The sequence below is a fragment of the Scomber japonicus genome, chromosome 13, assembly GCF_027409825.1.
Source record: "Scomber japonicus isolate fScoJap1 chromosome 13, fScoJap1.pri, whole genome shotgun sequence".
NCBI classification, from domain to species: domain Eukaryota; kingdom Metazoa; phylum Chordata; class Actinopteri; order Scombriformes; family Scombridae; genus Scomber; species Scomber japonicus.
This window is the reverse complement of record NC_070590.1, coordinates 12,883,156-12,896,014: the sequence shown is the minus strand read 5'-3', so window position 1 is coordinate 12,896,014 and position 12,859 is coordinate 12,883,156. Positions and strand designations below refer to the sequence as shown.

Sequence of the window (12,859 nt, the reverse complement as noted above, 5' to 3'; positions counted from 1 at the left end):
CAGTGAGGTTCATTAGCCATCCTGCCCTTAATTACTCCCTACTGTGAAATACGTCAAGAACCCTGTGGTGGACACACAACACCTCATATTGAAGAACAGCCTCTTTCCTGCTGTTCTCTCCCTTTATTTTGCCTTCTCCTTCATCATCCTCTCTTCTCCTCCTCATTTTGTTTCCCCCCTCTGAGACAGGGCAGCTTCTTAGGAATCTAGTCCATCTTGATTAGAAGAGCCTATCCTGGCACATATGTTTGCATGCATGCCTTAATGAGGCATTAATTATGCAATACGCAGGGAAGATGCAGAGATGCAGCCTCAGCACAATATTAATGCAGGTGGCCTCTTCACTGAATGAAAAAGAGGGCAAAAGTGAGGATTTCAAGGAAATGTGTCAGCTCTTGAACTTGCCCTTGGCATCCAATGGACACCCTGAGAAGTTCATTTGTGATGCAGTTGGGTACATTTCCCTTAGTCAGCTCTCCTTATTGCCCCTCAAGGCTGTAAATTCTGACCTCAAGTCCATGTGGTGTGATCATTAGCGAGCACAAGTGAATGTAAAACAATCACTGCAGGCATAAGCCCTCATTCTACCTCACTATCATCATTAGTTTGTCCGTCATTAGTCTCTCTAAAAATAGGTTGTTTTGTTTTCTCGAGGTTTTGCAGCTCCAGACGTGATTCGCAGTCGAAATAATAACACTATTTATTCCCTGCTAAAAATGTACAGAGTCAAATATCTTAATTTTCTCCTTTGAAAGATGATGCAGGAGGTACAAGCAGCCAGGTGGTGAGGGAGCGGATTAGTGCAGATGACATAATTCTTAATCCTTCAATGCCACCCAGAAATATATCAATTCACTCACAATACTGCAGTATTATAATCTTGAAGTAGACTGATGTCTTTCAGTCCACATTAAATTTAGACATAAATCATTTACTGTGAACAAGACAAAGCAACTCTTACAGTCTGTTTAAGGGAAGGAGGGGGTCTTGTTTGTTGTTGTTTGTGGGTTGTTACTGCAGATGTTGGTACTAATCGGTTGTATCAGTTTGCCATCAGCCTGCCTCCATCCATATAATCATTACAGACACACAGAGTGAGTAAAAAGGGGCGAGGGTTAACCAGATGGCGGATATAGAAATGTAGTATGTCAGTTTGGTCAATGGCAGCTGAACCATAAACCAGTAAAGTATGTGGATCAAGGGGACAGTTAAACAGCTGCTCCCTCCTCCATCACAGGCATCTAACTGTTAAGAGCTTGCAATTAAACAGCCATTAATCCTCTTTTTTTAAACATGCATCAATCGAAAAATGTAATATTTTTTACTCTGTATTGTCTCAGTTTTAAAACCTAAATTAATTCATCTATTGGGTGTCATTTTTGTTTTGTTTTTGGAACAATATTAAAATTTATATCATCACAGGTTTTAAGGGAATTTTGTAAAAATAAATACCTGTTTTTTATTTCTGAAACAACATAATAGAATACAGATAATATGTCTCCCATTGAAACATCTGGACCCTCAGTCATGCAATTTCAATTTTATAGTGATGTTTTTTCTTTTTTTCTAGGCAGTAAATGTGTTCCTAGATTCAGGAGGACATGTGTTCCTAAAAAAAATGCATGAGCACATGGCTATATGAATTAAAACATTTATTAAATTTCCTTTTGGACTTCCAGTGTTGTTTCAGCTCCTTAAAACTGCAAAATTATTATTTTTTTTTAACAATATCAGACAAGCAGGCTTCAAAGGAAATACTCCTTTACAAATGTAATAGCTAAGAAAATACTAGGAGTATTTTTTACATCATATAGGAATGTGAAATGAGCTTGGTGTGGCAGAGCTTTTATTACACACCTGTGGTTAGTCTGGATTTAATACTGATCTAACTTTCTCTTCTCTCTCCAATATTATTACCAGGCATCACCACTGTGCTGACTATGACCACGCTGAGTACCATTGCTAGGAAATCTCTCCCAAAAGTCTCCTATGTGACTGCCATGGACCTGTTTGTGTCCGTCTGCTTCATCTTCGTCTTTGCTGCACTAATAGAGTATGGCACGCTGCACTACTTTGTCAGCAACAGGAAGCCAAGTGAAAAAAAGGACAGGAAGAAGAAAAACCCGGTGAGCGTCTTTCTGAAACAAACTGATGTTTTATTTATTTATTTTTTTTTCATATTTTTAATAAAGGGCGGTTTCTCAGTTTAACAATACAGCTACAAACAATATATTGTTGATTCATGCACTATATTAGAATGTGTAATATCCTAACAATGTTTACAGTATCCTTTATTTAGGTGAAAGGTCAAGGATTATCCACATACTCTCCACCACTCCCCTGCTGTATTACAGTACTGGGATACGCCTTTGAAAAAAGCTATACACTGCTTAGTATCACTAAGGGAGCATCTTCCCAGAGGCTACCATCTCAAATTGCTCAATGAGCGAGGCATTCAGCTTGAACCTTCTTCTAATCTGCCACACATCTGTTACAGTTGTAATTTAGACCCACGTCACATGACAGGAGAGTAAGTCTCATGAGCCTTAAATCCCTCAGTGATCATGGCCCTCAACCAAGCCATGATCTCTCGCCAAATATATGAACGGAATTGTGACCCTCGTCAGGAAGACTAGCACTTCTCCCTAATCAGCTAGAGTTGGTATATGGAAATTAAATTTACTACTTGAAGTCTACTCCGTGGAAAAACAGCTTGTTATGCAGTTTTATAAACCAAGCTATCTTGTGTTTTTAAAGGCTGTTGTAACTGAAGTCCAACTTTGAAGTCATGGCATTTTTTTGGACTGGATTCAAAAAAACTTAAAGATATTGAATGTTAAACTTCTAAGTATACTGTGATTGGGTGAAAAGAAGTATCGAACTCAAACTTGGGGTAAAAGTGGGGCACTCTAGTTTCAGCCCCTGTAACTGTAAGGTTTTGCACATGGTCTAAGTGTCTCACGGACGCATTCATGAATAATGAAGTGGAAGGTGTAATGCCAGTTTGCTATCTCAGAGGGGCCTTTCTAGGTTCTCTGCATGACTTGCCAAGATGTGGGAAGAAGGAAGTACGCCATGAAAGGAGGTCTTTGACTAAAATAATTTTGATGTTCATGAATAGTTAAAAAATATGGAAATGACAGGAAATCAAGGAAATATAAATGGAGAATTTCAAGAGTTTCTTTTACCTCCTGTAAGTTGCTTGGGCTCCATGTGACGTTAGTTCTCTAAAAACGCTGATGAATTTCGGATGATCAGATTTCCTCATATCAGTTCATTCATTTATTTTAAAACATAGTGAAGCATTGCCACAACATAAAATTAATCAGCTTGTTTATTTTATCAAATCCTTACAAGTTAAAACTATATATGTAACTATTCCGTCTTTCCCATCTGTCATTGGGGTCATACCACCTCTGCCAAAGAATGCGCATGTGTCGGCATTGTGGTTATCTGCCACAATAGCGAAAGATGATATGTCAGTCATAAATTGACTTTTATTCAGTTTTCTCCAGACTTCCTGTGTCTGCTGAACAGCGTCAGGGAAACTGATTTTTAATGTAGAACTGCTTTATTCAGTGTTTTTACCCGTTAACCCCTGTAAAAGAAAAGATGAAAAGAAAAAGAAAAAAAACCTGAACGATGAACACCGAAGGAATCCTAACTGGGAGAATATTTTTTGTGTTTTTTTAACAATGAAGAAAAAAACTCCCATGACCCCAAAGACCATCTTTGGTTAGTGTTTGATTGAGAGACCCCTGGTGGCAGAAATTATGTATCGTATCTTTAATATGAGAACGTGGTGTTTTGAGTTTTTTAAGTCACGTAACTATTTCTCGCTGAGATCGCCACCACTTTACAGTCAACTCATGAATAGTATTTGCATAGCTTTGACTTAATCTCTCAAGTTTTGCATCTGACATTTTTCCAAAGGTGATCCTGATGTAAGAAGCATGTGAGATACATTTATCCCACCATACATCTCCCCCTGTGTCTGTTCATGACATGTATGTCTCTTTACAGTATATCTCTAGTCTTTCCATTTTGAGTTAAACAGTACAGTACTTGTAATCTTCACACATTATCTTCGTGTTTCTGTTTAGTTTTCCTTTTATTGATGTTTTATGTTCTCTGTTTACATGTATGTGTGACTCTCTTTCAATTCCATGTATTCTTTGTTTCCTGTCTGGACAAAAGCTCCTCCGGCTCTTTTCCTCAAAGGTATATTGCCTGTGTCTGACTGCATGTGTCTGCTGCATTTTGGCTCTTTGAGCCCCCAGCACCTCACTGCTTTTCTGTCTGTTCTACAGCAGATACGCCTCTCTCTATTCCCTCTTTATCTTTCTGCATTATTATTGTACTCCTCCTCAGTTACTAAATAGGTATCAGAGATAACATTAAAAAAGTGCACTCTGCAGTGCACAGTGCGGAGGCAGCCAGCCAGACGTACTTATGCCGTTTTTTAAAATTCAAATAAGCATCCCACACATCCCGTGCCCAGAGGAATGTACTAGTCCAGGCCTGGTATGGACTCATTCTGGCTCCCTCTGTCCTGTTTCACTCTTTGTTGTTGTTGTAATCACAGTGAACTAGCAGCCGCTGCAACAGCTTCCTCTTCTTTCCCTTTTCCTGCGAGTAAATCTTTACCTCTGTGTTTGTTGGGCTTCTCAACCTGACGCTCTTACAGAGTCAGCAGAGCCTTAACAGACTGAAACAGACAACCCCTGAACTGTGCTAAGTCTAATTAGAGTTGGAGGGTCCTTTCAGAAGATTAACACATGGTAATCTTCAAACACCCAGAAAGCATCCAGGGTGGGTGGGTGCAAGCAAAGATCTAAATTTAAACTAACAAAAAAGTCATGACAAGATAATTTGCTTTTCCACATATATATCCACATCAATATTTCACTGGGAGGAATATTTTTGGGGTCTCATAAGTTAGAGTCTAAACAGAAGTCTATATGTACTGCTGAAAAATCCACCTGCAATATGGAAACACTACCATCAAATATTTAACATAAGCCAAGGGATCCTCCAGTAATGATCCCAAGTGTTTCCACCATTGTCTTCTCTGAGAGGTTGTCTACTTTCAGCCAGTTAAAGTTGCCAGTGCCACTGTGTTGTTGTTTGTTTTTTTCTTTCTTTCTTTTTTTGCTAACACCAACTCGGCACAGCCCAGCTTGACCAGGCCATGCGGCAGGATGCTGTTAATGCTCCTTCTGCTTGAGCTTCCGCTGCGCTTCCTACAGTGCAACCAATCCCCTTTGAGAACTGAGTCATAACCTGTTCTGCTAATCCCCTCATTAACTCAACATACTGTCCGTTAATGAGGACATGCTAAAACTAACCCGTATGTTGCTTTGTTTGTGGTTATGTATCGTTTTCAAAGGGACAGCAGGTTTGTGCACTAGTGCTGGGCAAAATGAGAAGCTTTAGGGAATGAACAATTAAAATCAAGTTTAAGTATTTTAAGCTTGTTTAAGGATGCATGCTGACAGCAGATAATGTTATGTTCAAACTAAAAGTGCAATGGCATTTTTTGCAGCAAGCATGCTCACTGTAGATACAGAATAAAAATGTTTGATAAAATGTGATAAAATTAAATTAAAAAAAAACATTTAGTGTTTGTATCCAACAGTTTTCTGTTTCTGTTCTGTGTCTTAACACAAAGCATAAAACAGCTGTAAAACATATCTGGACTACTAGTAAAGTCATATATAGAATAATGTTCCAATGTTACAAAGAAAAAAAAACAAAGATCAAACTAAATGACAGCTACCAGTCACTTGAGGGAAAGCAGTGATGTGAAATTGAACTGTGGAGTATGCTCAGCTTACTGTGTCTTTTTTAAATGGTGAGCTTGACCCCATAGTTTATCAGCAAGGTCAAGGAACCTTCCATTTCTGCCAAGGGGGGGGGGGGGGGGGGGGGACATTTAATCTGCCAAACAGACAGAATTCCAATTTGTGCAAAGGTGGCATGGCATTTTGAGATAAAAGCTGATGTAAACCGCCAATTTGAATACTAATTGTCTCCCTGTAGAATGACAGGGCCACAGACTCACTGATGTCACTGTCCTATTTTAGCAATCTTCACAAATGAAAAGCATGTGCCCTCCAGTGGTGAGCACAATTTGAAAGGGAGGTTTACTTGAAGCCATTTGTGACAGAAAGAGTGACAGAGAGAGTGGGCTGGAGCAATACTGTTAGCAGCACATCTGCCAACAGATGCTCCTCCCAAAGCTTAGCTTTAGGATGCATCATAAGCCAGTTACAACATATCGTATACATTTATATCAGAAAAAAATGCTTACAACACCCATACAGGTCCAAATTCTGACATTCTGTTGAGTCACTGGGCATTAAAAATATATTTAGTGCTTTTAAACAAATGATGCACAGTCATCTGTTTTTAGAGTGTTCTCACAGCATTTATTATGTTGTGCAGCAGTAGCATAATTTGAATGTTAAAAATTAAGTGGCGTTGCCCAGCACTAGCTTTATATAGCTGCCAAACAAAGTAATATGGACTCCTTTACTAAAAAATATTATAATTGCCTCAGCCACCAGCTCCAGCCCAAAGGTGTAATTTGCATCATGGGGTCCACAGGGATTGACCCTTGTTCACTATAAGTCTCATTAATTACAATCACATGAGGTAGTTATGGGTGTATTTGTATTTTTTTTGACATTAAAAGGGCAAGTTGAAGGTGCAAATTGCATTTTACTGCACTAATGACAGAAAATTAAGTGAGAGAGTGAAAATGGCATCTCAAATTAGGTCCCCTGTTAAGTTAGCTAGGTCTTGATAATGGCACTCTGGGGCTCTGGTGGCTAACTGTGTCATTTTGTCCTGTTAAAAGCAGACACCCACGGTAGACATCCGCCCACGTTCGGCCACAGCCATTCAGATGAACAACGCAACGCACATGCAGGAGCGGGACGAGGAGTACGGCTACGAGTGTCTGGACGGGAAGGACTGCACCAGCTTCTTTTGCTGTTTCGAAGACTGCCGCTCTGGAGCTTGGCGGCATGGCAGGTTGCACATCCGCGTTGCAAAGATAGACTCGTATGCACGCATCTTCTTCCCCACTGCATTTGGTCTCTTCAACCTGGTCTACTGGGTCTCCTATCTCTATCTCTAGGCCCAGGTGTGTATCCAGCCTTATCATTCAGCTCATTTCATTCTACATATGCTCTGCGCCAGCAAGGGACATTTTAAAAAAGGGAACCCACTAAAATACCCAATGATTCGATTTAGAGCATTCCCTTTCATTTCTTTGTTTTAATCTCTTAGAATTTTAGTCATTTTAATTAACTTTGACAGACATTGCAAATGTTGTAGCATTACATTTAACTGGCATGAAGAGGTGTTGTGAAAACATTGATTGTGTGAGCGAATAACAAGAATCTACGTTCTGTTCTTTTTATTTAGTTTTTTGGTTTGTTTTGGGGGGTTTAAGTCATAATTTCCTGTTAATTTCTGCTGAATGGAATCTTTACCAATGCTTTATTTCTTTCTAGACAAATGTACCTTCCTTCTACAGTTAATATTTTAAGCATTTCAGATCAAATCAAACATCTATCTAAATGACATAACCTATGTAATATCATTTATTTTCACTTGTTTTTTCACTGAACATACTAAAACACTAAATCTGAAGCACTTTAATAGAGCTATGTTAGACAGTGATATTAAAATTCATTGTGATAATGCTTATTTTTGATTTATTTAGCTAATGTTTTAGCACAATTAAACATCACATTTTTCATGTGTGGTCAGAGAGATAATGTTATTTATGGAAAATGCTCAACTGTACAGACACTGTATATATTTTACTATTACATAGTGGTTTACATTTATTGCATGCACCTTTCAGGCCAAAAATCAACATGTTTTATGGTCTTCTATTGTTGGCTATGGAAACAAAAAAAAGAGCAGTTGATTATCATTCAGGATTTAATTATACTTTTTTTCTAGTAAAATTGGAAAATGAATTGACAAAAATGTACCCAGTTTATTCTTTAAAGTCGAGAGATCATTTGAATACAGGTGGGAGGATCAGCTCAAAATTTCAGGACAGCCAACTGTTTTAATCATTTTCCTAGCAGCCATTAGCTTACATTATAGACCACACTGACCTCTCATCCTTTGCTCCATTTACTGTTAAAAGTGTGCATTTACATAATGACATACTGCTTATATTGTGGTTATGGAAGCTTTTATAGGTGACACTGTACTAAAACAAGTTTAGTTTTCTTATAAAAACTAATAATTGAGTTGCCCTTTTGCTGCAACTGAGTAACCACCAAGTTGAGTTTGCCACCAAAAAGAAAAATTCAAAGTAATCTACACTTAAATGCAAATGTCAATACAGACAAAGAGGATTTAAATATTTCTGCACTAGGAAGTTTGTTCTTCTGTATTTGTCATTTTTCTCAGATGAGAAACAAAACAAAAAGAAGAAAAAAAATATTAATAAATAAACTTGAGAGCTCCATCCAAGTAAATAAAAAAAACATCTGCTCCTGTCAAGAACAGATGTGTACGCCTTATTATCAAGCATCTCACTCCCCATCTCTGAGAAGAAACACATCAAGAATGTAAACTATCACATTGTGGAAACAGATTCACTGGACTGAGCAGAAATTCATTATTTTCATTTTTTTTTCTCTCTTGGCTTTCATTTGTTTTGAATGCTATAATATTATGTGATGAGAGCAGAGAACACAGCGAAAGCATCTGAATTGTAAATGTTGTATACAATATAATAAAACGCACATGAGATACAACCCCTAACGGATCAATTTTGATAGATGCCAGTATGCAAACAAATGGAGACAGTGCATCAGTATGATTTGTAACCTCTCACAGAATGGGTGTAAATCACATTGTTTATGTACATAAATTATAAAAGGAGGAAAACAATTGTCAAGCCCTTGGGATTTTGTAAAAGGGTATATATTTTGTAATTTCAGCATTGTTACAGTATATCAACATACAGTATATTAGACATCTTGTATTATGCTGGACTGACCATGTAGACTACTTTCGGGGAAGGGGGTATTTATTTATTTATTCATTGATGGTATTTATTTATTTATTTTATTGAAAGACATTGTATTTTACGTTCATACAGCCCCTGAAAAGAAAAGAAAAAAACAGAATGCTGTCATTTATTATCAAAGATACATTTTTCAGTCGATGTGTAAATGAAGCTTGAGCTTATTTATCTTGTGTTCTCTATGTTGTGATCGATGTACACTACTCTCACAAAAGCCTGTCAAACTGTTTTTTATCTGTTAAATTAGTGAGTTGCAGCATTATCTGTTGTGCAGCTTCTGAGTAGTAGACTAATATTTTCAGGGGAGAAAAAAAAACAAAAAAAAAAAAAACAGTTCCTGAGCCACCAGAAGAAGAACATTTGCTTGTCGAAGTGACTATTAATTATTTCCACTTTTTCCACCACCACAATGATTTTCATTGGTCTTGATATTTGCCATGATTAATAAAGCATCAGTTATGATACTAACATATGCATTTACCACATTATCTCATATTTCCTGGAGTTATTTCCCATTTGTATTTTAATGGTGGTCCTGTTGTGTTCCAAAGCTGCCACTTAGTAGTCTAAACCTGTCTTCAGTGTGCACATACTCTCACATATCCAAGGACGTAAATGTGTCAATAGAAAAGTAGACTGGTCATCATCAGTGTTTAGTAGTTTTAAAGAAGTGTACCAGAGTGATTACACCTTATAAAGTGCCAAACTGACACACATGCAATAGAGAATATCAAACTATAATATCATTTGTGAATCTACTTACATACTACTTTGTGGAAGAAGCTTAAAGTGTGAGAGTGTTCTATACAACCAATGTTTTCCACACTGATCTTCTCTCAAACATGGATATGCAGGTGCTTTTTTTATTTTATTTTTTATTTTTTATTTTGTGTTTTCAAATTCAAATTTCATATAGTAAAAGAACCAAAAGCATGAGAACAATGATGCTTGACCAAGCATAGCAAGCAATGCATTTTGTGCTTCTGCGTGTGCTCAAATGTAGACAAGACTGCTCTGATCCACAGTGTATCAGACTTACTGTACAAACCTATCATACTGATAAACAAGCATGTCTTGTGTTTGAGCAGTGGTGCAGAAAACACACTTTATGGTATTTTATTTTTTTCCATGAAGGTTAAAGCTCATTTATTATTTGTTTTTATATTATTTGTGAGCTCCACTGTAAATGCAGATATAAAGGTGTATAGGAGGTACTGAAGCGTGTTTATATTCAGTAGCATGCATGTTTTGAAGAATTGGGACTAACTTGAACATTGTTTCATCTGGCCTCAGTCCTTTGCTTGCATTGACATGGACTTTTATTTCACTGTACTTATTTTTAACAAAGTGATTATATTTATTTTGGGACCCACAACTGAGACATATGTGAACAGCACATGTAGATATTTTCTATTGTTATGTATTTTGTCAAACTGCAGAAAGAAAATAACACATACTGAAATCACAGAGCTCCGTAAAAGGTATTCAAAAACAAAATAAATTTCCTATGATTCTCATACATACAGTATGTTAGTTGTTTGCCATCTATGTATATTTCTTGAGTATTGTATACAAGGGGCACTGATCAATTCTGTTAGGGTCTGCATAACTATACATGTACTGGAAAAATCCTTTTCATAAGGGAACTGCACATAGCTGTGGAATTTTACAATAAAATGGTTGCATTTATCAATGTGTACACTGTAGGTTCATTATCATTATGCATTCTTTGTACTTTTCTATGCAATATCTCAGTGCCAGTCTGTATTGCTAGAGAATAATTACATCTGACATTATGCACTTAAAAATGTAAAACTAACCACCACCAACTAACCCTAACTGGAAGGTGGGAGGTGGATATGTGTTGTAATAAGATGGTATTTTGGTAAAGTAAGTCCATTTTGACATCTTATCAGAAAAACATCAGAATTTATTAGGTAAAACCTGATAGAGGTAGTGGAGTACATGGCTATAAATTACTCTCTCTACATTGCATGGCAATTCTTGCAGCTAAAGGAAGAAGTGTGGCAGATGCCCTTTTTATTATCAAACTAATCCTTTGTTGCCATGCAACTGTGAATTGGTGACCACTACTGTATTGTATGAACCCACACAACAGTGAACAATAATATCAGAGTCAAGCCACAGATTGAGGTTAATGTCAACCTGTCAAGAGTCTACCTTGACAGAGGTTGATGCAAAGAGAAGATGTCACTCTTGAAGAAATCAAAATATAGAGAGTTTAAAAGTTATTATTTTAGAGCTAAAATCATTGTTTTAGCAGCACAATGTATTAATGAATAGAAAACTCATTTACTAGAGGCTAAAGAATGTGCGTGTTAATTCTGCTTTGAATAGAAAAGTGGAAATTAATAGCAAGCCCCACTAACGCCAGAGCAGTGTGTAGCAGTGCAAATAAATTAATTTGATATAGTCAATTAAAACATACAACAGACGATGCACAAAGTAGAAGTTCTGGCATGGATACACTCTACACCCATACCAACTTAATGGACACTTAAACTTCCTTAAACACATTGTGATAGTGTCTGTAAATTGTCCAGAAGGGATGGAGTATAGCATCCAAGCATGCTTCCCTGAAACTGAGGTAACCAACATCCCTACAGCCACCCCAGGTTAAAAGGTGCAGAAAGCAGATGTTATTCATGTTAGGGTTTGAATATGAAAAAAATATATATTGCACTGTGTTCTGAGTATGTTTAGCGCACAATTTAGAGGCATGATTGCACACCATGTGTCACAGATTTAGTACAAACCTGCTTTTTGGAAACGACTAAGGACATTAGTTTAGGCATGACATACCTCTACCAGAAGCATATTTTCATTAAATAGGACAGTTTTTATTATAGGAATAGCACATTCCGTTCTAGTCTTGTTCAGTGACTTTCCTTCCAGAAAAGTGCACTTGAAACAGAGCAGCAGTTGGCTGATGGACCCCTGCACTGGCACCTCTCCCTCCACTGGGCAGGGTGGCAGCTGCAAAGGACAGCCAGTGAATCCCTCTGATTATTACACAACCCTCTGCAATGTACCGCAGCACCGTGCCATCATAGTTAGCCCTTTCATCAGCTGAGGTACACGCTCTTCAGTGAGTGCAGAACTGGGAGTGCAGGGAGCCCTGCATCAATAATACAGTCTGCACATGGTTCACTTTTTTAGGACTTCACCTCCACGCTCTCATCGCAATGTGCAATGAAATATCCAAATATAAATATATTGACATCTTTTTTTCCAAGAAAAGTTAATAATGTGCCGAGATGTTTGACAATTATCAGTAATCTCAAGATCCATGCTTATAAAACTACAGGAAGGTCAAATGTATTCTGAAAACAAATTAACTTTGAGCAGTTGGTGACTTTTTTTTTTTTTTTTTTGCACAACCAAGATTGTCCAGACGCTCAAATTATATTTTAGAGAGGGGAGAAAGGACAACCCATGCCTGTGAATTTCTTAATTAGGATTACGTAGAAGGTTAACCTTTCCAACATATTGAAAAAAGGAAGCAGTATCTTCCAAACAAACGATCATGGCAGTCAGTCTAATAGTTGAGAGAGATATTTCACTAAAAAGCAACCTGATGGTGGCGTTAGAGGTCAGAGATGCATTATTCGGAAAATGTGAATGTCTGTACAAAATTGCATAGTAATTGATTCAGTGTGGATCAAAGAGATGGACCACCCAACTCTGAGACAGACATTACCATCCCTAAAGCTATGCTGCTAGCACACAGTTAGACTGTGTGACATGCTCCTTCATTACCATGAACACAGCCAC

At 37.4% G+C, this 12,859-nt stretch overlaps 1 protein-coding gene across 5 annotated transcripts in view; it reads left to right on the top strand.

The window, feature by feature from the left end:
* Positions 1 to 7,144, top strand: part of gabrg2 (gamma-aminobutyric acid type A receptor subunit gamma2) — a 47,555-nt gene extending 40,411 nt beyond the window's left edge. For 3 of the 5 annotated variants that reach the window (XM_053331041.1, XM_053331042.1, XM_053331043.1), the window contains 3 exons: positions 1,921 to 2,126; positions 4,198 to 4,221; positions 6,866 to 7,144. In XM_053331041.1, the coding sequence (XP_053187016.1) occupies positions 1,921 to 2,126; positions 4,198 to 4,221; positions 6,866 to 7,144 (509 nt within the window). Of the gene's footprint in view, positions 1 to 1,920; positions 2,127 to 4,197; positions 4,222 to 6,862 lie in introns of all 5 variants that reach the window. The other 2 variants (XM_053331040.1, XM_053331045.1) reach the window with 2 other exon arrangements.
* The last annotated feature ends 5,715 nt before the right edge of the window (positions 7,145 to 12,859 follow it).